Source organism: Canis lupus, chromosome 30 (genome assembly GCF_048164855.1).
Source record: "Canis lupus baileyi chromosome 30, mCanLup2.hap1, whole genome shotgun sequence".
Lineage (NCBI taxonomy): Eukaryota > Metazoa > Chordata > Mammalia > Carnivora > Canidae > Canis > Canis lupus.
In genome coordinates, this window is record NC_132867.1 from 42,024,872 (window position 1) to 42,046,429 (window position 21,558).

Here is a 21,558-nt window from a genome sequence, read left to right on the forward strand (position 1 = left end):
AGGAACTTCCCCCAGCTTCTAGTCGATGAGCAGGTGTGGGCAGGGATGTGAGGAGAGTGACGGGGCATGTGCTTGCCTCCTCCTCCTCCTGAACTCTGTTGGTGGGAGAGCCCAGCCATATAACTCTCCCATGGTCAGCATCTGCCTAGCCAGTGAAGGTGTTTTTGGAGGCTCAGCATGTGGAATGCTTTCTTGATTACACCTCAAGCCACGTAGAATGAAGGGGTGTCGGTCCCTGGCAGCCTTCCAGAGCCAGTGGAGAGGGAGTGGTAGGGGCAGGAGGAGCCCCCGACCCCCAAAATGCTCAGAATCTGCTGCTCTAGACCACACAGTTGGTAGAATGGGCCTTTCCTTGCCACTCTGCTTACCAGTGGGCTGGGCGTGAGATTCTCCCCCCCCCAGGGAGAAACCAGCACCCCCAGAGGGGTTTACCTGGAGAGAAGTCAGTGAAGGGGCTGTTTGCAGCCTAGGTTCAGAGAGGTGGACAGGAGGCCCCTTCCCACCTGGCCTGGACCGTGGAAGGGAGGCTTCGGTGCCAGAAGAGGGTGTAGCAAGGTCCAGGCCTCAGAGGCCGCTCCAGGCACTCCCCTCTCTCCCCCTGCGCCCCTGGCTCTGGCTCTGGGGCAGATGGGGGAGTGGGCTGGGCTGGGCTGGGCGGGGCGGGGCCCCGTTGTCCTCTGCAGCGTGCTGCCGGCCAGGGTCCCCGTGCCAAGCCCACAGCACAGAACTGACACCCCTTTAAGTTCACGGTTGCACCTCCTAGAGCCCCCAGGCTGGAATGAAAGGCACCCAAATCTGAGGACGCGGTAATATTTCAGTCCCACATAAAAAGTTATAAAACTGTTTAGGAGATACGGATGGCGCTGAAGACCCCATTCACTAGCACGCTGTGCACGGGAGAGCCTTGGTTGGTTGTGCAGGATTAAACATGCAGGCCTTGCTCTTCTCCTGGGGGGTGGAGCTCTAGAAACGTGTGGTGTGCACGTGCATGTGTGCACTGGTGTTTTGAGGTTTTTGATTTCTATTATATTTGTGTTTAATCCTTAGTTTTTAGGGTAGGCGGGAGGGACCCACGTCTCCCCAGAAGCCCCAGGACGCTGCTCTGTTAGGATTTCTGTCACTTTGTGATTTGCCTCAGCGTCCGGTAGGCCCACTTCCTTGTTGCTTGTTCTTGTAAGAAAATATTTCCGTTATTCACACATTTAGTCTTTTTTTTTTTAAGATTGTATTTATTCATGAGAGACACACAGAGAGAGGCAGAGACACAGGCAGAGGGAGAAGCAGGCTCCCAATGGGGAGCCCAGTGCAGGACTCGATCCCAGGACCCTGGGGTCACACCCTGGGCCAGAGGCAGACGCTCTACTGCTGAGCCCCCCAGGCGTCCCTAGGTCTTTTTTTTTTTTTCTTTAGGGTAAGATCAGAATTAGCTTCACAGGTTCAGTTGAAAGTCCTGTTGAAGTTTGAGGCTGTGTCAGCTTTGCAGGTTGGTTGTGTGCAGCGGCCAAGCCCCGTCCTGTGGGTTCTCATGGTCGCCAGCCCCGCACCCCCACCCGCCCTGGGTGTGGAGCCGGTCACGAAGGGTTGGTGGGGGGGTTTCTGATGTTTCGCTAGAGAGTGTTATTTCTGGCACATAACCTCTTGTCACATTAAGGAATTTGCTTCCGTTTGTGGTTTTTTCTGTAATTTTCATGGTGAGTGGATAGTGAGTTCTCTCATGTTCTTTGACACTTTTTTTTTTTTTAAATATTAAACACTTTATTCATTTATTCATGAGAGACACAGAGAGAGGCGGAGACACGGGGAGGGAGAAGCGGGCTCCCTCTGGGGAGCCCGATGTGGAAATCGATCCCAGGACCCTGGGGTCATGCCCTGGGCCGAAGGCAGATGCTCAACAGCTGAGCCACCCGGGCGTCCCTCCTTTGGCACTTCTGCGGCGATGGTGGCCTTCCTGTTTAAACGGACCCGCAGTGGACCTCCTGGCAGATGTCCCCGTGTGCAGCTGTCCTTGCGTGCCTCAGTTATGCTCCAGTAGGGAGCATGTGTTACACACTTAAAGCGCTTCCAGCTGGGATTTGTGAACATTTGTGTAGCTGTGTGCATGTGTCTTCCCAGGAACCACGGGCCTGTGCTTGGCTGCCCTTGGCCCCTGGGCTGGTCTGTCAGCCGCTGAAGGGGCTGCGGTCTCAGAGTGCCCACCCTGGCCTTTGCAGCCTTCCCAGGATACTTGGCTCACGGGGAAGAGGCCACCTGGCTTGATGAGATGCTCAGTAAATTGTTGGGTCTCTTCCTGCAGGAGAGAAAGTACTGAATGGTCGTCTTGTGAGTCCTAATAATCGGGAGCATTGCGGGCTTGCTCCGTGCTTGAGGGGCTGACGAGCTGAGCCATCCATGTTCCCTTGAGCTCCGCTCTTCGGGGCGAGGTGAGCAGCCTTACTCCCTGGGTGCCCCAGGACTCTCTTAGGGCCCGTGGTTGGGGGCAGCATGTGTGTCCCTGACTTTGGACCAGGCAGGGTAGGCTCTTCAGAGCTTGCCCTGGGCAGCTGGGGGCCTTCGGGGGGGCGGCACTGCCCTAGCACCGCAGGCTTGCTGAGCTGGCTCTTACCTCGGGGAGGCCTTCCTTGGTGCTTCTCCCTGGCAGGTGTGTCTACAAACTGGTCTCTTGAAGATGCCTGTTGGGGTCACCCCTCACCACTTGCCTTTCACGTATGCTCCCTGGGGCTCTGTGTGGACCTGATCCGTTGGTACCGGGCGGCGTGCTGTCCACAGTCTGTCCTCTGTGCTGGGGTTCCGGTCCGGGCCTGCCCAGTGCCCTGTGGTCACTGCCTTTCTGGATGCTGTGGCCGACGTGCCCTTAGAGGCTGTCGGACCTAGTTCTACAACAGCAGCAGCTCACGGGGCAGCGGCCCCATACCTGGCCTGTGCAGGCTGGTGGCTGGTGGTCTCTGGGCTGCAACTCCGCCTGGCTGTTCGTCAGGAAGGTGGCTTTTCACGGCCTTTTTAAGTGTGATCCTATGTATGGCTGGCTGTTCAGCAGGGTAACGGGGCTCAGGCTCAGGTCTGGTCATCCCACAGCAGCTCTCCTGTCTCAGCTTTTCAAGAAGAGACCTGATGCAGAACAAATTAACATCCGTCAGTGCAGAGCATGTGCATCTTTCATGTAGAACAGCCTCTGGCTCTTTCTTCAGTGGTGTTTGAACCCTGGCCCTGCCCGCTGTCTCCCTGGGGAGAGCTGTACACAAACCAGTGAGGGGGCATTTCCCACCAGCCACACTAGAAATAATGCATTAGAATATGTATTTTACTAGCAATTTTGAAACAAATTTTTTTTAAATGATTGATTGATTCCTGAGAGACATGGGGGGGGGTGCGGGCAGAGACATAGGCAGAGGGAGAAGCAGGCTCCATGCGGGGAGCTCGATGTGGGACTTGATCCCAGGTCTCCAGGATCAGGCCCTGGGCTGAAGGCAGATGCTCAACCGCTGAGCCACCTGGGGATCCCCTTAACGAAGCAGGGTGGGGGGCAAAGGGAGAAGCACACTCCCTGCTGAGCAGGGGGCCTGAGGGGCTTGATCCGAGGACCCCAGGATCATGACCTGAGCCTGACGCCTCACCCACTGAGCCACCTGGGTGCCATGAAATAAAAACATCACTAAGTGAAAATCAAATGCCAAGGCTTTGGGGCACCCAGGTGGCTAGTTGAGTGTCTGACTCTTGGTTTCGGCTCAAGTCGTGCTCTCAGGGTCGTGGGATCGAGTCCTACGTCCTGTTGGGCTCAGTGCTTGTGCTTAGCAGGGAGCCTGCTGAGACTTTCTCTCCCTCTGCCCCCCCCCCCACATGCGATGTCTCTCAAATGAATAAATCTGAAAAAAAAATCCTGAAACTGTGTCCCCAATGCAGGCCCTGCCCATGTCCCTTCTCCAGTGCAGAGGCCCTGTCCTGCGGTCAGCGGCAGCCACCACTCCATCGCCCCTGGCCTGCCTTGCTGCCTCCTTCCTCGGGCCTCAGTGGTGCTCCTTGGAGGCCCCGGGCCACTGTGTCACCTCCCTAGACGTGGGGACCCGCTTCCTTCCTCCTGGTGTGTCAGGACAGACTTGGGGGGCACAGGAGAGCATGACCCCACCGCCCAGGGACTCTCTGTTCACCCTGTCCTCCCCTCGCCCGCCTGCCCAGAGCACGGGGCCTCAAGAGAAGAGAAGGCCTCAGCGCCTGCAGCTCAGGCTCAGCACCCACCCTCAGGACAGGCCTGCCTCTCCGCTTCCCAGGGCCCTGTAGGTGCTGCCAGGAGAGAACCGGGCCTGCCGGTCACTAACCCATTGCCCCTCCCACCCCCTGCCCCACCTCAGAAATCGAAGCCATAAAGCTGGCTGAGCAGAAGCGCAAGGCGGAGCGGAGACGGAGGGCCACGGTGGTGGTGGGGGACCTGCAGCCCCTGAGAGACGCGCTCCCTGAGCTGCTGGAGCTGGAGGCTGCTGGCCGGCAGCCACGGACCAGAGGGTGAGTGTCCGTCTGGGGCTGCCCGGGGAGTGCAGGCCAGGAGCCCGAGAAGCAGCTGCTGGGGCAGGTGTGGGGGGGAGGCAGAGGCCACAGAGGTGCCTCACCTGCGTGTCGATGCTTCTGTGGGCAGGCGGTATGGTGACGGCGTCCTGGGGCTGGAGCCCTGGGGCCTGGCCGGCATGTTGGTGAGGGGCGCCTGTTGGCCTTCTCCCGTGGGGGCCTCGGAGCAGCTTAGCCGGGGGTGGAGGTGGGGGGGCTTGCGGGGGGGGCGTCCAGCACTGCTGCTGGGCTTCATTCCCTCGCGCCGCTGCTTCACTCCCAGGGGCGCAGCCTGCACCGTGCCTGCTAGCTGTGGCCCCCCCACCCAGAAGCACGCATTCCTGTGGCGCTTCCTGCCTCCCCGGACATGCGTGCTGGAGAAGAGCCAGTCCTTCTGCTGTCCCTCCCGTCTCTTGTCGCAGGCTGGGGGGTGGGGGTGTCAGGCGATCTGCTCAGGGCTACTCGGCCCCGGAGCCAGAAGACCCCGGGCCAGCTCCCGGGATGGAAGCACCCAGAACCATTGGTCTGGACCAGGAGTCCAGGAGTGGCCGTCACAGTGCAGATTGGTGGTTGAGCAGAGCCTGAGATGCAAATTCCCCTCGGTGCTTGATAAAACATGTGACCCCGGTCAAGTGTCTTTCCCCAGCTTTCAGTTTTCTCATCTGAAAAATGTGCTCGGGGCTCCCAGAGCGGGGAAGTGCTGTGTAAGCACCCGGCCCGCAGCCCGAGCAGGAATGTGGGTGTCCTCGAGGAGCCGGGCGGCTGGGCCGGGGTGGGCTGGGCTGGAGGTCCCTCCCGCTCCCCGGGTACGCGAAGGTCCCCGGCTGGTCTCCTGCTCACTGTCCCTCCTCAAGTGTGTTTTGGCACTGGGGAGCTGTTGGTTTGAATAAATATTTTTTTAGAACAGTTTTAGATTTACAGAGAAACGATAAGAGAGGACACTGAGCGTTCCCACGTCCCTGACGCCCAGCTTAAGGAACTGGTGTTGGTACATAAGTAACGGTGAGAGGATAACGCCCATAGGTTGTTCACATTTCCTCAGTGACCCCTAATGTCCCTCTTCTGTCCAGCATCCCTCCAGCACACCACGGGACATTGGCCACGACCCTTTACATCCCCTCTGGGCCCTGACAGCTCCTCTGATGACCCTGAGTTTTGAGGGGCACTAGTGGGGCATTTGGGGGGCTGCCCCTCGGTGGGATTAGCACGATGGTTTCTCTGATGGGACAGGGTCCTGGGTGGTTGGGGGGACGACCCCGGAGGGGGATTGCCCGGCCCATCCTACCCGGCCCAGGTGCATGCTGTCCACACGACCTGTCGCTGATGTTGGCCGTGGTCACCTGGCGGAGGTGTGTCTGCCAGGCGTCCCCACTCCACGGTGCTCCCTCCTCTGCCCGCGCTGTCCCCTGGGGAAGGGCGTCACCGTGCACAGCCCACACCTGGGGAGTGGGGAGGTGGGTGCCGCTCCCCGGGGACGGAGCCGCTGTGCCCACATGGTGGGATCCTCCTCGGGAGGAGGAGGGTCAGTACTGTTTCTGCATCGGGCGGGACTCAGTCCCGCGTGGACGTCCGTAGGGACGCGTGGATATTTATTCAGTACCGTGGGCTGTGATCCAGCACGCCTTCCCTCTGGCCGGGGCTGACCCCGCTCTGGCCCCCGGGAGCTTCTCCAGGCGGACGCCGTGTCCCTCTGATGTGCCCACTGAGACGGGTGCTGGGTTTTGTTTTTGAGCACGTCCTTCCGTTCCGGCTCTCCAGGGGCTCCAGGCTCACCTTGGTAGCTTCCTGCCCGGCCTAGAGTCCGTGTGTCTGCAGGGAGCCCTGGTCCCTCCTGCTGCCAGAGGGAGGAAATCTGTGTGTGCGTGCACCCTGTGTGTTCCTGCAAAGTTACAATGTTACCAGAACAGTTTACAAGACCCTTCTCACTTTTTTTTTATTTTAAGCATTCGCTACACCCACTGTGGGGCTCAAACCCACAGCCCTGCTACCAGGAGTCACACGCTTTGCCGACTGAGCCAGCCAGCCAGCCACGTGCATTTCTAACGCTGGCTCCAAGTCTGGGGTCCCCAGGACCACTCTGAGTTTCAGTAATTGCCTAGGACTCAACAACCCTGGCTGAAGGGCCTGAGCTAACGTCAGCTGAGGGGGAGGCCCGTGGGGCAGGGAGCAGGAGGGTTCCAGATGCAGAGCTTCCAGCTGTCCTCTCCCCATGGGTGCACCGTGACAATATGCAGGGACTGTTGCCAACCAGCAGTGCTCCCCAGCCCCTGTCTCTCCCGCCCCCAGTAGCTGGTAAGCATTGCCTTCGGTCCCTTTACTCCATTCCTGCGCCGCGTCTCCCCGAGCCGACTGGAGCCCGACAGGGAGCCCTCAGCCCCATTTCATAGAGCGGGATCCCCATGCCATCACCTCTCACCCTTCAGCCCTGAGAGCAGGCCAGGCCTTCAGTGTTGTCACAGGAGGTGTTGGGTCCCCTTGGTGGCCTTCACCAGGTCAGGGTCCTTGGAGCCAGGGAGAAGCTTCTGTGCTTGAGGGTGCTTCACATCAGAGGCTGACTCTGCAAAGCACACAGATTACAGAAGGCTCTGCTGACTGGGGTGTGTTGCCACCACTCCTCCAGGCGAGTCCTGGACTCAGCGTTGGACAGGAGCCACCTTGTGGCTCTGGACACCCAGACCTGAGTGCAAGGGTCACCAGTCACCTACTGGGACACCCTGACCAAGGCGGGGGGCTGCTCCAAGCCCGTTCCAAATCCATGAGGTGGCCTCACAGGGCAGTGGCTGCAGGGATCCTGAGGTTCTGAGCCATTAGGGCACGCCTTGGCACGGTGTGTCCCAGACCACTGGGTGGGCGCCACACAGCACAGGTTGCATGCAGGGCTCCCGAGACCAGCCAACATGCAGGCACTGACGCTGCTCATCAGTGGAAGATTAGGTTCTCTAGGAAATCAGCCCTCTGAGCAGAAGAGCGTCAGGCGAAGGTCATCATGAGATCATGAGTTGGGGTGGGGAGCTTTGTGTAGCTGAGCCATTAGGCCGGCCACCCACTGCACCTCATATGGTCCTGGTGGCCTTAGCTGTGTCTCGAGGCTGCTGCCACTGAAAAATAAAAATTGAAAAATTGAAAAACAACAAAAAGACTGCACTTGGCCCATTGGCACCGAGAGGATTCCCAGATGTGTCTACACTGATGCTCTGCTATCAGAGCTAGAGGGCCGTGGGGGGCTCAGTGGGTTTTACCTTTTTATTTTTTAAAGATTTTTATTTATTTACTCATGAGAGACACAGAGAGAGGCAGAGACACAGGCAGAAGGAAAAGCAGGCTCCCTGCGGGGAGGCCGATGTGGGACTCGATCCTGGGACCCCGGGGTCACACCCTGGGCTGAAGGCAGATGCTCAGCCACTGAGCCACCCAGGTGCCCCTTACCTTTTTCTTTTTCTTTTTCTTTTCTTTTCTTTTTTTCTTTTCTTTCTTTTTCTTTTTTTTTTTTTCCTTCCTTCCTTCCTTCCTTCCTTCCTTCCTTCCTTCCTTCCTTCCTTCCTTCCTTCCGAATCCCAAGCAGACTCCCTGCTGAGCACAAAGCCCGATGTGGGGCTCGATCTCACAACCCTGAGATGGCCTGAGCTAAAATCAAGAGTTAGACACTGAACTGACTGAGCCACCCAGATGCCCAGATTTTACTTTTTCATAGGTTAGGGTGCAGAGGGGTGGACCCAAGGCCTGGGCTCCCTGACCCCCCGCAGTGTCCTGGGGATGCCAGCCGCTTCTGCCAGGGGCCTGCCGCAGGGTGGACACGGGGAGGGCAGCAGTGAGAGGAGCAGACCGGTGGTGGCCTGGGGCTCAGGGTGACTCGGGAAAGGCCAGCTGCAGGCGGGGCATCTGAGGCGGGCCCCGGCACGCACGTGGCTCTGAGCGCAGAGGGCCGTCTGGGCAGGCCCGCGCTGAGCATGGGTGTCCCAGTCCACGGGAGCAGCGGGGGCACGTGCGGGCTCTGTCTTGGGCCCACGAGACAGGTCTTTCATTCATATTTTAACAGAAACCATTAATAAAGGATGAGGGCTCCTGGTCTGGAGGCTAAATTTAGGTGTTGGCCTGGGGCTCTGGTTTTCTCGCCCTTCCTGCTGGCGGTGCGGGCACGTGTGTGCCTCGGGGTGACGGCTCCACGGGGAGGCAGGCTGTGCTGGCTCCAGGGAGCCTGTGCCGACTTGCTTGTCTGTGTCCCCAGCAGGGTGAGCAGCAGGCCCCGGCCTGCCGAGTTCAGCCGCATGAGCGCTGCACAGAGGCTCCAGCTCCTGTGAGTAGCCCCCCACCCCGTCCTCCCACCTCACCCCCATGCTCTCCGGCCTCTGTCCCAAGTGCCTGGTCCACGTGGGCAGCGTGGCCAGTGGCTCTTCTTGTTGGCGTGAGGCAGCCTGTTCGTAGCTGGGCCAGGGAGCAGATGCTACCAGAACGAGCTGCCGGCTGTTGGGGATCACCCTTGGAGCCCAGAGCCCCCTGCATCCCGGGCGTTGTGGGTGTGGACCCCTGGCTCGGGCGGTCAGTCCAGTGGGCTCATTGTCCCTGCCAGCGGCCGAGGGCACGGGCCCCTGGAGGGTTGGCCTGGCCCCCCGTCAAGCGCACACGGGCGCAGCACCGGCTTGGCTGCTCCCCATGCCCCCGCGCCAGGGCCGTCCCTACCTGCGCTTGTTCTGAAGCTGCCTCCCTGACGTTTCAGTGTGGAGGTCTTCTCCTGCAGGGCGCCTGGCCAGGCTCCTGCAAACCTGGGGCTGGCCCCAGTGCTTCTGAGAGGTGGCCTGACTGCGGCGCCACCTGGAAGCTGGCTGGGCTTAGAGACCCGGGGGAGACGGCGACAGCCAGCACTGCGGGCTCGGGGGACGCAGGAGGAAGCCTCCAGGCCCCATGCGGGGCAGCTGCTGCAGTGTCTGTTGGCACCCTTGGTGACAAGGGCCGGGTCGGTCCCGTGGGCTGCGGGGCTCCTGCCCTCCATTCCTGCAGCACCCCTTTTCTGGCAGCGCTGGACGGAGGGCGCCGCTGTGTAAGGCTGCGGGTCTACCTCCCCACGTCGATCAGCTGCCTCCTCTCTGAGTAGCAGCTCCACATCAAGGTGGGGCAGGGGGCGGGGGCCGAGAGCCCACCTCCTGGGGGAGGCAGGGGTACCAGTCCCCCCAGACCCACGGGTGGGCACGGTGGCTCCTGAGCCTGTGTGTGATCGGAGGAGGCCCCAGGGCGGCTGCTCTCTTCCTGCCCAGAGCACTCGCTCAGCCCCCTGGGCCTGGCCAGCAAGGCTGCTCCTGAGCCCTCTTCCCGCCCTGCCACCTTCCTCACCCTCCCGCCCCCCATCCCACCCCATCCCCGTGGTCAGCCCTGGCCTGGGCTGCCTGCCCTGAGGTCCTCAGGGGTGGGTTGGCCAAGGCGGGGCTGATGCTCATCCCCACCCACCCCCACGAGGGCTGTGGGGTTTGCTGACCTGCTCTGATCTCCTTTCTTTCAGCGAGGAAGAAAGTGCCCGTTTTCGGGAGCTGCTGGCCAATCCGACCTACAGGGCCAGCCCCCTGCTGGCCATCGGGCAGCGGCTGGCTCAGCAGATCCAGCTGGACAGTGGCAGCCAGCTCTGAGTGGCTGTGACCCCGCCGGGAAGCGTGCCGTGAGCCCCAAGATCGCCCCTCGCCGGCCTTGCACCGAATCTGGTGCAATGAATAAAGGTGTGATCTCAGGCATCAGGGTGGGGGCAGTTCTCTGTGCCCCCCGCAGGCCCCTGCGCTTCCAGACTGCTCTGAGGCTTCTCCAGGCTGGCCAGCCAGGATGGCTGCCTGCGGTCCCCGGGCCCCCACAGCATCCAGCACCCGGCACCCAGGGGGCTGTGAGGACCCCCGCTGCTCCGCAGCCCTGAGATGCCGTCGTGTCGGGTTCTGTGGGAACCTGCTGCCCTCCCACTTCCTAGGGGCTCAAATGGGACACCTCGTGCTGTCCTGTCCTGCCCCGTGCCGCGCTGGCCCTTCCCTCGCCGGGTCCCCTTTGGCTCCAAGCCTGTGTTGTTCCCTGCCTGTTCCTCCGACTCAAGTGGGCAGGGCCCCGGTTGTCCACAGTCCGAGGCTGGGAGCCGGCCTGGTCCCACCTGGGGCCACACAGCTGACCTGCGAGCGAGATGACTGTGTGCTAGAAGCCTGGGCTTTGGAGACCAGACTGCAGGAACACCGACGGAAAGCCTCAGTTTGAGGATGTGGAAGGGGCTGCTTCTCCCGGCCCCACAGGCCGAGGCTTGTCCAGGGGGTGGGAGCTGGGAGTGCTGCGTGGGGACTCCTCGCCCGCATCCTGCAGGGTCGGTGGTGGTGGTGTGTGGCCTAGGGGCCTGGGCACCCCTATGCGGCTGTGGGGGGTGGGCTCCAGCCTTGGGTGCTGCGTCTGTGCGTTCAGGCGCCAGGCACTCGGCTTTGTGGCTCAGCGGCGTGGGCCCAGGTATGCCCTCCACCTCCGTGGCCGGAGTGCTCGCGATTGACGGACACCCGAGCAGTGCCCTCCAAGGCCGTTTGGGAACTGGCAGCTGAACGGAATCTGAGCCCGTGCCCCACCCCCCCTTGGGCATCCTGGGCCCCTTCTCTGCACAAGAGCACACAGTGCGGGCACTTCCCAGGCATGGGACGCAGACAGGGACAGATGTGACCGTGAGGCTGCAGGTGGGAGCCTGAATCCCCTCGGCCAGAGGGCAGCACGGCCCTCCAGCCAGGACCGCCAGCCCCTAAGCGACGGGTTGTTCCTGTTCTCCGCACAGAACCCGGTTCTCTAGACGGGAGATCAGCTGCTTACAAAATGATATTTGTGACGAACTGATTTTTGCAATAAAATAAGTGCTGGGAGAAACTGGGGTGTGGGCGCCGTGGCGTTTCTCCATCACGCTTGTCTGAATGTCTGAGTTTGGGGACGATGACTGAGGCCGTATGTGGTGTCCTGAGGGGCCTCCAGCAGCTCCAATGTGACGACGGCCGGCGTGCTCCCCTCACTGTGCTCTCGGCTGCCCAGGAGAGCGTGTGCTGTGGGAAGGGGAGAGGCCGGCCCAGGGTGGGCGGGTTCCCCGCGAGGAGGTAACGCACGTGCCGCCCCGACCACTGAGCTCAGAACGCACCCCGAGATGACTTAGAAGCCTCGAACGTGCAGGGACCTCACCCGCAGAGCAGAGTGCGGGGCCCCGATGACTGCTGCTGCTCAGATGAGCGGGGCTCGTGGGGCGGGAAAGGCCGCCCCTGTGCGTCCCCCGCAGCCCAGCAGGAAGGGAAGGCGTGCGTGCGTGCGGCGGACCTCGCCAACTTGGTAAGTTCAGGTGGTGGAACGGAGCAGTCGGGCGGTGGTGGTGCATTTTAAACCCTGTGCACTCCTGCCGTGGCGCGCCCGCCCCGCACCAGGCTTACCTCTCAGGGTTCCTGGCAAGGAGGCCAAGGGATCTACCCAGCCAGAAATTTTCAAGACCCCCTTTTGCACTCCAGTGACCCACCCAGATCCTCCTTCCCCATACAGCCCTCCCCTGTTCCCTTCTGGAGCTCTGGCTGCGGCGTCTGCTGCCCCGCTCTGCCGGACGTGTGCCTCCGTCGTCCTGTGCCGTGATCTCCCCGCGTGACAGACACCCCCCAAAGCATGCAGCCACGTGCTTTCCCCGCATGTCTGGGCCAGGCCGGGCTCGCCTGAGGCTGCCACTGGACTTGTTTGTTGGGCACCCCATTACCACACGGGGTGGCTTTGGACACCGGAAACGTATTATCTCGGGGAGTCAGGGCCACGCCGTCTGCAGCGGCCTCCAACGGAGGTGTCCCTTCCCTTTCCAGTGTGCTGTCTGCCAGCGGCTCCGGGGTCCCTCCTGGGTGTCCCTGGCTCTCCCTCTGCCTTCTCATGAGTCGCTGGGCCGGGGCCCACCCTGCTGCAGTGTGACCCCACCTCCACTTATGTCCCCTAGTACAGTTCCGCTCTGAGGTCCCTGGCAGACGGGAAGCTTTAGAGATCAGCGAGGCCTGGGGGGCGGTCCCGGGCCGACAGAGGATGCACATCTGCACATCCAGAGTGGACTACCTGTTGCCGAGTGGGGCGGGAAATCCCTGCACCGCCAAGCGCTGGGCGTTGGGAGGCCTTGTGGGTCGGGGTCTGACACGGGCCAGGGCACTGGGGCGTGGGGCAGCCGAGGACCGCAGAGCGCCGCGCTGGGGCTTCGGGCGGTGGCCTGGGGCCCCCTCGTGGCGGGGCCTCTTCACCCCACCCGCCCTCCCCAGAGCTCAGCACCCAGCGCTTCTCTCCGGCTCGGCTGCTCCTGTCGCTCCAGCCTTCCCTTACGTTCTCCGTGCTGGCTTTTTTTCCCCAAAGACGGAAATGCTTGAGGGCCGGGTTGGCTTGGCGCTGCTTGGGTCGGCCGCCCCGGAACCGCGCCAACAGGTGACAGGGCATTGCGTGAATGACTGAGGCGGGAAACCGGGCTGTGGGGCCCAGGTGACCGGGCCCGGGGTCCAGGCGAGCCCAGCCTCGCGTCTACACACTGCAGCGGGGAGAGGGTTATTTGAGGCGCTGACTCGGAAGTGCCTGGAGAGGAGGGGGGAGTCGGGTGTGAACACACAGCCCTCAGGGTCCCCTCCGCAGGACCACGGTGGCTGGTTCTGGACGCGCCTGCAAGCCACAGGGCCCTGAGGCCGGCCATCGGGCTGGTTCCTGTCTGGGTGTCTGGCTCGTTAGGCGGGTGATGGCTGTACCCCGTCCGCACGTAGCTTCAAGAGGAGCCCGGGTCGGCGCCGGGCGGGTGGTGACGCGTGAGCCCGATGCAGCCCGAGCCTCTGCGTGCCGGCCTGCACGCGGACTCAGGCTCTCTCGGTCTCGGGCAAAGAAGGGCATCAGTGCCGGTCGCCCCAGCTGGGCGGTGAGTCAGGCCCAGGCAGCCGTGCCTGTCAGGGTCCTGTGTTGCTTGGAAGTCAAGCGTCGTGCAAACTGCTGGAACGTTCTTCGTGCAGCGATAACTGCCACAATAGCCACTTGGGCTGGCAGCGTTGTGGAGATGCCGGGGCCCAGCCCCTGCATGGCCCCAGTGGGTTCTTGGCCCTCACCCCATTACCAGGGTTCCAGGGGGCTGCTATCAGTGCATGTTTCCAAGATACCGGGAGAGCCAGCCGGCTCCTGCAGATAGCAAGACGCCAGCCTTCCGGGCCTTTCTCTAATGTCGCGTTCCCAGGCCAGCTAGTCCCCTGCTTCTGGGCCTGAGACCCTTGGCCTGTGTGGACAACCTCCTTATTTTGAAGTCAAACAGACTCAGTAGACTGCATTTTCTTCTAAAGGTGTTAAAATAGCATAGGTTGCAGCGATAATTACAGACGTGTTCCTGACATTGGTTTGTGTTTCTTAAGGTTTGGTTAAGATTGGGAAATGTTATTTTTCAGATTCTAGGGAGAAAAATCAGTGAGTACTTGTATCTTTGAATTCACATGTCTTCTGGTGCCACAGAGGCTGCTGGGCATCCTGCCAGCCTGAAGCCTTGTCCCTTCTCGCTCTGGTTCCTGCTGGTGGAAGAGGGGGCCCTGGGGGCCGCCGGGCCAGCTCAGTCCTGGCCGGGACCTTCTCTGCGGGGGCAAGTGCTCCCCCACCTAGGACCTTCTCTGCAGGAGGAGTGCTCCCCTGGATGGGACCTTCTCTGCAGGGGGCAAGTGCTCCCCCACCTAGGACCTTCTCTGCAGGAGGAGTGCTCCCCTGGCCGGGACCTTCTCTGTAGGGGGCAAGTGCTCCCCCACCTAGGACCTTCTCTGCAGGAGGAGTGCTCCCCTGGATGGGACCTTCTCTGCAGGGGGCAAGTGCTCCCCCACCTAGGACCTTCTCTGCAGGAGGAGTGCTCCCCTGGATGGGACCTTCTCTGCGGGGGCAAGTGCTCCCCCACCTAGGACCTTCTCTGCAGGAGGAGTGCTCCCCTGGATGGGACCTTCTCTGCAGGGGGCAAGTGCTCCCCCACCTAGGACCTTCTCTGCAGGAGGAGTGCTCCCCTGGCCGGGACCTTCTCTGCAGGGGGCAAGTGCTCCCCCACCTAGGACCTTCTCTGCAGGAGGAGTGCTCCCCTGGATGGGACCTTCTCTGCAGGGGGCAAGTGCTCCCCCACCTAGGACCTTCTCTGCAGGAGGAGTGCTCCCCTGGATGGGACCTTCTCTGCGGGGGCAAGTGCTCCCCCACCTAGGACCTTCTCTGCAGGAGGAGTGCTCCCCTGGATGGGACCTTCTCTGCAGGGGGCAAGTGCTCCCCCACCTAGGACCTTCTCTGCAGGGGGAGTGCTCCCCTGGATGGGACCTTCTCTGCGGGGGCAAGTGCTCCCCCACCTAGGACCTTCTCTGCAGGAGGAGTGCTCCCCTGGATGGGACCTTCTCTGCAGGGGGCAAGTGCTCCCCCACCTAGGACCTTCTCTGCAGGAGGAGTGCTCCCCTGGATGGGACCTTCTCTGCGGGGGCAAGTGCTCCCCCACCTAGGACCTTCTCTGCAGGGGGAGTGCTCCCCTGGATGGGACCTTCTCTGCAGGGGGCAAGTGCTCCCCCACCTAGGACCTTCTCTGCAGGAGGAGTGCTCCCCTGGATGGGACCTTCTCTGCGGGGGCAAGTGCTCCCCCACCTAGGACCTTCTCTGCAGGAGGAGTGCTCCCCTGGATGGGACCTTCTCTGCGGGGCAAGTGCTCCCCCACCTAGGACCTTCTCTGCAGGGGGAGTGCTCCCCTGGATGGGACCTTCTCTGCAGGGGGCAAGTGCTCCCCCACCTAGGACCTTCTCTGCAGGGGGAGTGCTCCCCTGGATGGGACCTTCTCTGCAGGGGGCAAGTGCTCCCCCACCTAGGACCTTCTCTGCAGGAGTGCTCCCCTGGATGGGACCTTCTCTGCGGGGCAAGTGCTCCCCCACCTAGGACCTTCTCTGCAGGGGGAGTGCTCCCCTGGATGGGACCTTCTCTGCAGGGGGCAAGTGCTCCCCCACCTAGGACCTTCTCTGCAGGAGGAGTGCTCCCCTGGATGGGACCTTCTCTGCGGGGCAAGTGCTCCCCCACCTAGGACCTTCTCTGCAGGGGGAGTGCTCCCCTGGATGGGACCTTCTCTGCAGGGGGCAAGTGCTCCCCCACCTAGGACCTTCTCTGCAGGGGGAGTGCTCCCCTGGATGGGACCTTCTCTGCAGGGGGCAAGTGCTCCCCCACCTAGGACCTTCTCTGCAGGAGTGCTCCCCTGGATGGGACCTTCTCTGCAGGAGGCAAGTGCTCCCCTGGCTGGGACTTTCTCTGCGGGGGCAAGCGCTCCCCTACCTAGGACCTTCTCTGCAGGGGGAGTGCTCCCCTGGCCGGGACTGGGACCGGAGCTGGATGATCAGGTGCTTTGCCTGCTGAGCCTGAGGTCCTCAGGAGTGTGAGCTTCCAGCCACCCCACCCTTGACCCCTGCCCCCAGGTCAGGCTCCGGCCAGTGCCTGGCAAGCCACAGCCCGGGGCTCAGGCGCCCGCTCCCTGCTCTGGTGCATGGGCTTCTTGCACAGGGTTGATTACCCCCCCCACACCCCCCCCCCCACCCCGTCTCCGAGGTTGGGAGCCGGTTGTCATTCCATCACTGTGTAATTAGAGACTGTGGCCTGGTCAGCGCCCCAGGCTCTGGGCGCCTGTGTGAGCACCTCCCCCTGCTAGTGGACCTGTGCTCTCCTTCCCAGCCAGCCTGTCTGCGCGGGTCTGGGCCGACCCTCGCGCCACAGCCAGCGCACAGCTGTCTGCCACCTGCAGCTCCAGGGCCGTGCCTAGCCCCGCGGGGAGGGCTCCAGGGGAGGGGCCCGTGGCGAGTGTGAGGGAGGGAGACGGCAGCCCCTGCCAGCTGAACTCAAGTCCCAAACACGGGCTGGTGGTGGAGGCCCCGCATGGGTGGGGGGCATAGGGGAGCCTGGCTTGGGGCCCACCCAGCATCACGGCAGAGCAGGGTGGGGATGCCACCTAGTGGGGGACCCGGGAGGAGAGGGGTGCGTTGGTCACCTGCTCGTTCCGGCTATGCTGTGTGGCAGCTGATTATGTTGAGGTGGGCTGCCCCTCCAGGGTGCTACCAGCAGCTGCTAGTCCTTTATTCCTCCTGTTGCTATAGCAGCTGCTAGTGCGCCAGCCACTGTTCCAGGCAGGAAAAGGGGGACGGCCAAGGGTGGATAGCGGTCTCCATTTCGGTAGTGTAGGGCAAGGCCTGGGCTCCTCAGCCGAGCCTTCGACCCCACCGTGGACGCGCCAGGTGGGTGTTGGCGTATCTGAGCATCACATGCGCAGCAAGTCCCGTCACCAGGCCTCAGGTGCTGATCCTGCCGCCGGGGGCTGAGCTGCGCTCTGGCCTCCAGCCACGGGGATGCGGCTCCTGGTGGCTCGGCTGGGCACACCGCCTGCAGGGGAAGGGCCGCGGGGGTGGTGGTGGCCGCAGGGTGGTCGGACGCCTCGGGCGCTGGGCACAGGGCAGACCTCCGGAGGCAGGACAAGGTGGCCAGAGGAGGTGTTCTGGCTCAGCCCTGCGCGGGTCCCCCTGGCCTTGCAGATGGGCCCTGGGGTGCTGGGGCCGGGGGCCAGCGGGAGGGTAGCACCTGGGACCCCAGCTGCACCCAGGCCTACTTGGGGCAGCGGGACCGTCTAGCCCACGGCACACTCGGCCTCTGCCTGTGTCTTGTGTGCGGACGAGGCCCGTCGGGGCCCAAGAGTGACTCCTGGGGGAGAAGGTGGCCTTGGGGACCCAGGCGGGCGGACCAGGCGCTGGTGACCAGCAGGGGTTGTCCAGAGGGACGCACGGCCGGGCCTCCGACTGACTGTCCGGTCCTGCCCCTCAAACGCGTGTGCGCGCACGGCCGCACGGTGCCGAGGCTGTCGGTGCACGCGCAGGGGGCAGGCCTCTGGCATCCCGGTCAAGCTGCCCGCTAGCCTGGCAGCCCCCCGGTGTGCTCAGAGGCATTACAGGGGGTCGTCCTCCCGTGGGAACGCCGCGGGGAGGGGAGGCTGGGGGGAGCCCCCTCTGAGTTGCTGGTCTGCCGTCTGTCCTGTGGGCTTGAGGCCCCCCCCACCCCTGTGCCCCTGGACCTGGAGGTCCCGCTGTCGTGGGGGCCCTGACCTGGGTGGGCTGCTATGTGGCTCCGGCACACCTGGGACGCTGGCCTTGCCGGCCCCCGTGCAGCGGGAGGGCCTGGGACACGCGAGGACTCCTGAAGGGGGAGCGGGGAGGGCGGGCCGCAGCCCTGGGTCATTGTCACCTGGCCCCGTCCCTTGCCCTTCCCAGCAGCGCCAAGCTTGGTGGGGCCCTTCTCGGCACTGGGGGCACGGCCCCCGGGGAGGACCCCATTCAGGGGCTGCCTGGGGACAGCCCAGCTGCAAGGCCCCCGGCCTAGGGGCCCTCAGAGCACCCGGGGCCAGCCCTGCTCGGACGGCAGTCCTGACAAGCACATGACGTCGGCTGCAAGGGCCAGGCGGTCGCGGCGCTGACCCGGGCTGCTCCTGCTCTGGGCCAGGTGCCCCCAGCACCTCGGTCACCTTCCCCCGAGGGGTGGAGAGCCCTGATCCGGACACGAGGCAGCACTGGGACCAGGAGATCCTGCTGCCTGGCCGGGGTCACGTCCCGCGGGGGAGCGGGAGGGGGTAGACGCACGGATCGGGGACCCCGGGAGCTCCTCACCCTCGCCCCACCCGGCGGCCCGGCCCCACTTTTGAGGACATAGCTGCCGTGGGGCCCAGGTGTGGGACCGGGAGCGCCGTGTGCATGTGCACAGCGTCTTATGTGCATGCCCTTGCGTGCGCGCGTCGTATGCGTGTGCTCGCGTGCTGCATCTGCACGTGTGCACGCTCAGTATACGTGCTTCCGGGCACGCACGTGTTCTCGGTGAGCGTTTGCTCCTCCGTGCCTACCTTCCTATCAGACGAGGGGCGACAGCGAGGTTCCTAATTGGGGCGCGCCCGTACTGGGCAGAGATGACTTTTACTGAATTCCTTCTTGGCTCCTGTAGAGAAAGTCATGTGTTTTGTTATTTTGTTATTATTTTTCCTGCTGGGGGCCCAGTGGTGTGATTACCTTTCCTCCTGCCGCCGGCTTTGCATTCCTGGGGTCACGTGCTTGGCTGGGTTATGTTTTGTTGCTGGGGTTTCCCGGCCGGGGCAGCAGCTGGGGGTGCCCACACCCACACCTCTCTCCTCGGAGCTCCCGCCCTGGAGGGGGCAGGGGTGGGGGGGGAGGCGGCTGTGCCCTGGCTCTGCCCTGCTCCCCGCTCCCACTCCCACTCCCACTGGCCCACACCCAGCACCCAGGTGCAGGTCAGGCTGGGTGGCGGTGGGGGTGACCCAGAGCAGCCCCCGGCCCCACCCTGACCTCCTCCTTGGGGGGGGAGTCCCGAGGTCCTACAGAGGCCACAGCGGACCCAACAGGACCCTGGCTGGGCCTGCCCCTCAGATGCCCTGCTCCCAACGTTCCGGAAGGTCCTGTGCCGTGGCTACCCCCATCTCTGGGGTCCTGCCGGGGGCCTTTCCTCACCGCCCCTAACCGGAGGGCCCCGGCCTCCTCCCTCACCCATGAGGCCTGCTGGGGTCTCCTTGTTACCTCCCGGCCAGCGTGCAGAGGGCCGACACCGGGCACCGCTGTCCCTCCCCGCCGGGTCAGCCGAGTCAGTGAGCTCTGAGCCTCAGGGCCCGCCTGCGCTCAGGACCAGGAGCCACGGCCAGCCCCGCACGGGGCGCAGCCCAGCCCCTTGCCGTCCCCCACGCTTCCCTCAGGCTGGACCCTAACAGGGATGCAAAAGTAAGGTGTCCGCTCAAGAGTGGACTGGAGGGCCTGAGGGAGAGGTTGACACTGAGGATCGTGGGCGATGGGCAGCCCCAGGAGGGGAGCCCCGAGGGACCCAGAGGACAGTGTGCCCACGGCCGCCTCCAGGGGAGGCTCTGGGACCCGGTGAGCGATTCTCGGCAGGAAGCCTGTGTGCACACTCTGGCCGTGCTGGCTCTGCCGGGGGCGTCAGGGTGCCCGATGTCAAGGGCGCCGTGGTGGGGAGACCCTGTCTTGACCTCTTCCCCCCGCGCAGCGCATGCTGGGCCTGCACCCCTGGCCCTGGATCTGGCCTCGAGAGTGAGTGACATGTGCCGCCCTGGGGGATGCTTCGAGTCCGCACACGGTGTAGCATTGTGACATGGTGGCCTGGCCGGCAGCTTGGGCTCCTGGGGTGCAGACCGCAGGGACCAGGCCCCAGCTCACCCATAGGGGCGGTGGAAGCCCCTCCTGGCTAGTGGGGCATCGGGAAATGGAACTGACGCTCTGCAGCTGACCCTAGAGTCCCAGAGGAGGTGACGGCGCGTGACTGCTGCAGACTGCTGCATGCAGAAGACCCTGCCCGGGGAAGCTTCTAGAAGGCGGCCAAAAATGCACTCGGAGGAAAGCTTACCATCTTTAAGGGCCTCAGTGTAATAGGGGCGCCACGGTGGCTCCGTCGGGTGAACATCCCACTCTTGATCTCGGCCCAGGTCGTGAGTTCAGGCCCCACCTTGGGCTCTGTGCTGGGTGTGCGGCCTACTTAAAAGAGTGAGAGAGAAAGAACTAAAATAATATGTGAATTCAACATTCAATCCCAGACCTAGGAAAGAAAAATGAGGTAAAGGCCAAGGAAGCGAGGAACACGTGGACAAAAGTGACAGGACTGGCTGGTCTGGCTGACGGCAAACAGGACCAGGTCGGTGATCGTCCCTGGAATCGGGCACAAGTTTTGTGAGGTGGGCGGCTGTCGGGAAAGTGCTCCCCCGGGCTGTTGGGGCTCCCATCTGCCCCGGCCTGAGCCTGCCCCGCTCCCCTCACCCCGCCCGATGGTGGCGACAGGCCCTGCAGATGCCTTCCCCATGACGTGAGGTAGCTGTCACCTCTGCCGGATGGCGGGATGGCGTCAGGAACACAGGCCTGGCCTCCCCTCCCCTCCCTCTCCCATCCCTCCCCCTGCCCCATCACCCCTCCACCCCTGCCCTTCCCCTCCTCTCCTGTCCCCTCTGCTCTCCCCCCACTCCCTTCCCCAACCCCGGCCCTAGAGCCCTAGCCGGGATCTCTGTGCTCCGCTCTCAGGCTGGTGGGGACATGGTGGAAAAATGCCCGAGCCAACGAGGAGCAGGAGCCTGAGCCACAGGGCACTGGGCTGCCTTGATGGTGCAGGGGGTCACGGCTCTGGCGGCCCCAAGGGGTCATTTCTCTCGGCATTCTGGGAGGACAGCCAGAGCCCTGCTCTCCGAGCACCTCAGTGCTCGCCCTGACACCTGTCCATCCCCTACACCCCCCATCCCCACACTCCCGTCCCCCAACCCCCACACTTCCATGCCCCACATCGTCCTCCCCTCCACCCACGCCCCACCCCCCACGCCCGTCTCGTCCTACACACCTGTCCTACCCCAGGGAATGTGTCAGATGCCTACCTCAGTAGCTACCATTCGGGTTACAAAACCCTCATCGTCAGGCAGGCAGGGTGGCAGGTGCCGCGGGAGTGAATCTGCAGCCCCGAGAGCCCCAAGGGGTGAGCCGGCCGCGTCCTCTGAAAAGGCACCAGGTCACGTGCTGTCAGTGAGGCCCGCGCACTGGACTCCACCCACGGCACCGCCCCAGGGGACCCGGGGCTGGGATGGGGTCTCCCACCCTTAGAGTCTGTTGACCTCGTGTGTGAAGACATGGAGTCTGGGAGACCCGAGGCACTGCCCGTGGGGGGTGACCCGCGGAGAGCCGGGTCCCTCCCTCATGAGCCCCGTCTGCCTGAGCGTGGGGGTGCCCCTCTGCGTCCCCAGAACTGCGGGCTGTAGGGGGAGGGCTCAGGGCTCCGGGGAGCCGAGGGGTTGGCGCTGGGCCCTGTTCTGTGAAGGAAGGAGTTCCGCAGTCTCGCGTGTAGCAGACCGCGTTCCACCAAGTGGCGTTGATGAGACGTTACTAACGATTTACATTTTTGTTCAGTTACTTATTTACTAGGTGTGCAGGCGGTGCGGTCCGTCTGAATGCACCACGGTGCCGCACTAGGGCCCGCGTGTGTGTGTCTGTGCGTGTGTGT

General features: G+C 63.2%; 1 protein-coding gene and 1 long non-coding RNA gene across 5 annotated transcripts in view; one reads left to right on the top strand and one right to left on the bottom strand.

The window, feature by feature from the left end:
- SLX9 (SLX9 ribosome biogenesis factor) overlaps positions 1 to 11,391 on the top strand; it is a 33,924-nt gene extending 22,533 nt beyond the window's left edge. For 3 of the 4 annotated variants that reach the window (XM_072807205.1, XM_072807207.1, XM_072807208.1), the window contains 3 exons: positions 4,344 to 4,494; positions 8,759 to 8,827; positions 10,025 to 11,391. In XM_072807205.1, the coding sequence (XP_072663306.1) occupies positions 4,344 to 4,494; positions 8,759 to 8,827; positions 10,025 to 10,148 (344 nt within the window). In that variant the 3' untranslated portion in view covers positions 10,149 to 11,391. The remainder of the gene's footprint in view (positions 1 to 4,343; positions 4,495 to 8,758; positions 8,828 to 10,024) is intronic. The other variant, XM_072807206.1, reaches the window with a different exon arrangement.
- On the bottom strand, positions 1,199 to 21,084 carry LOC140621789 (uncharacterized). Its single transcript, XR_012021527.1, has 5 exons — positions 20,939 to 21,084; positions 19,930 to 20,054; positions 18,410 to 18,501; positions 4,599 to 7,631; positions 1,199 to 3,105 (listed from the first exon to the last, which is right to left on the bottom strand). It is a non-coding gene; the product is annotated as an uncharacterized lncRNA (long non-coding RNA).
- Between the last annotated feature and the right edge of the window lie 474 nt (positions 21,085 to 21,558).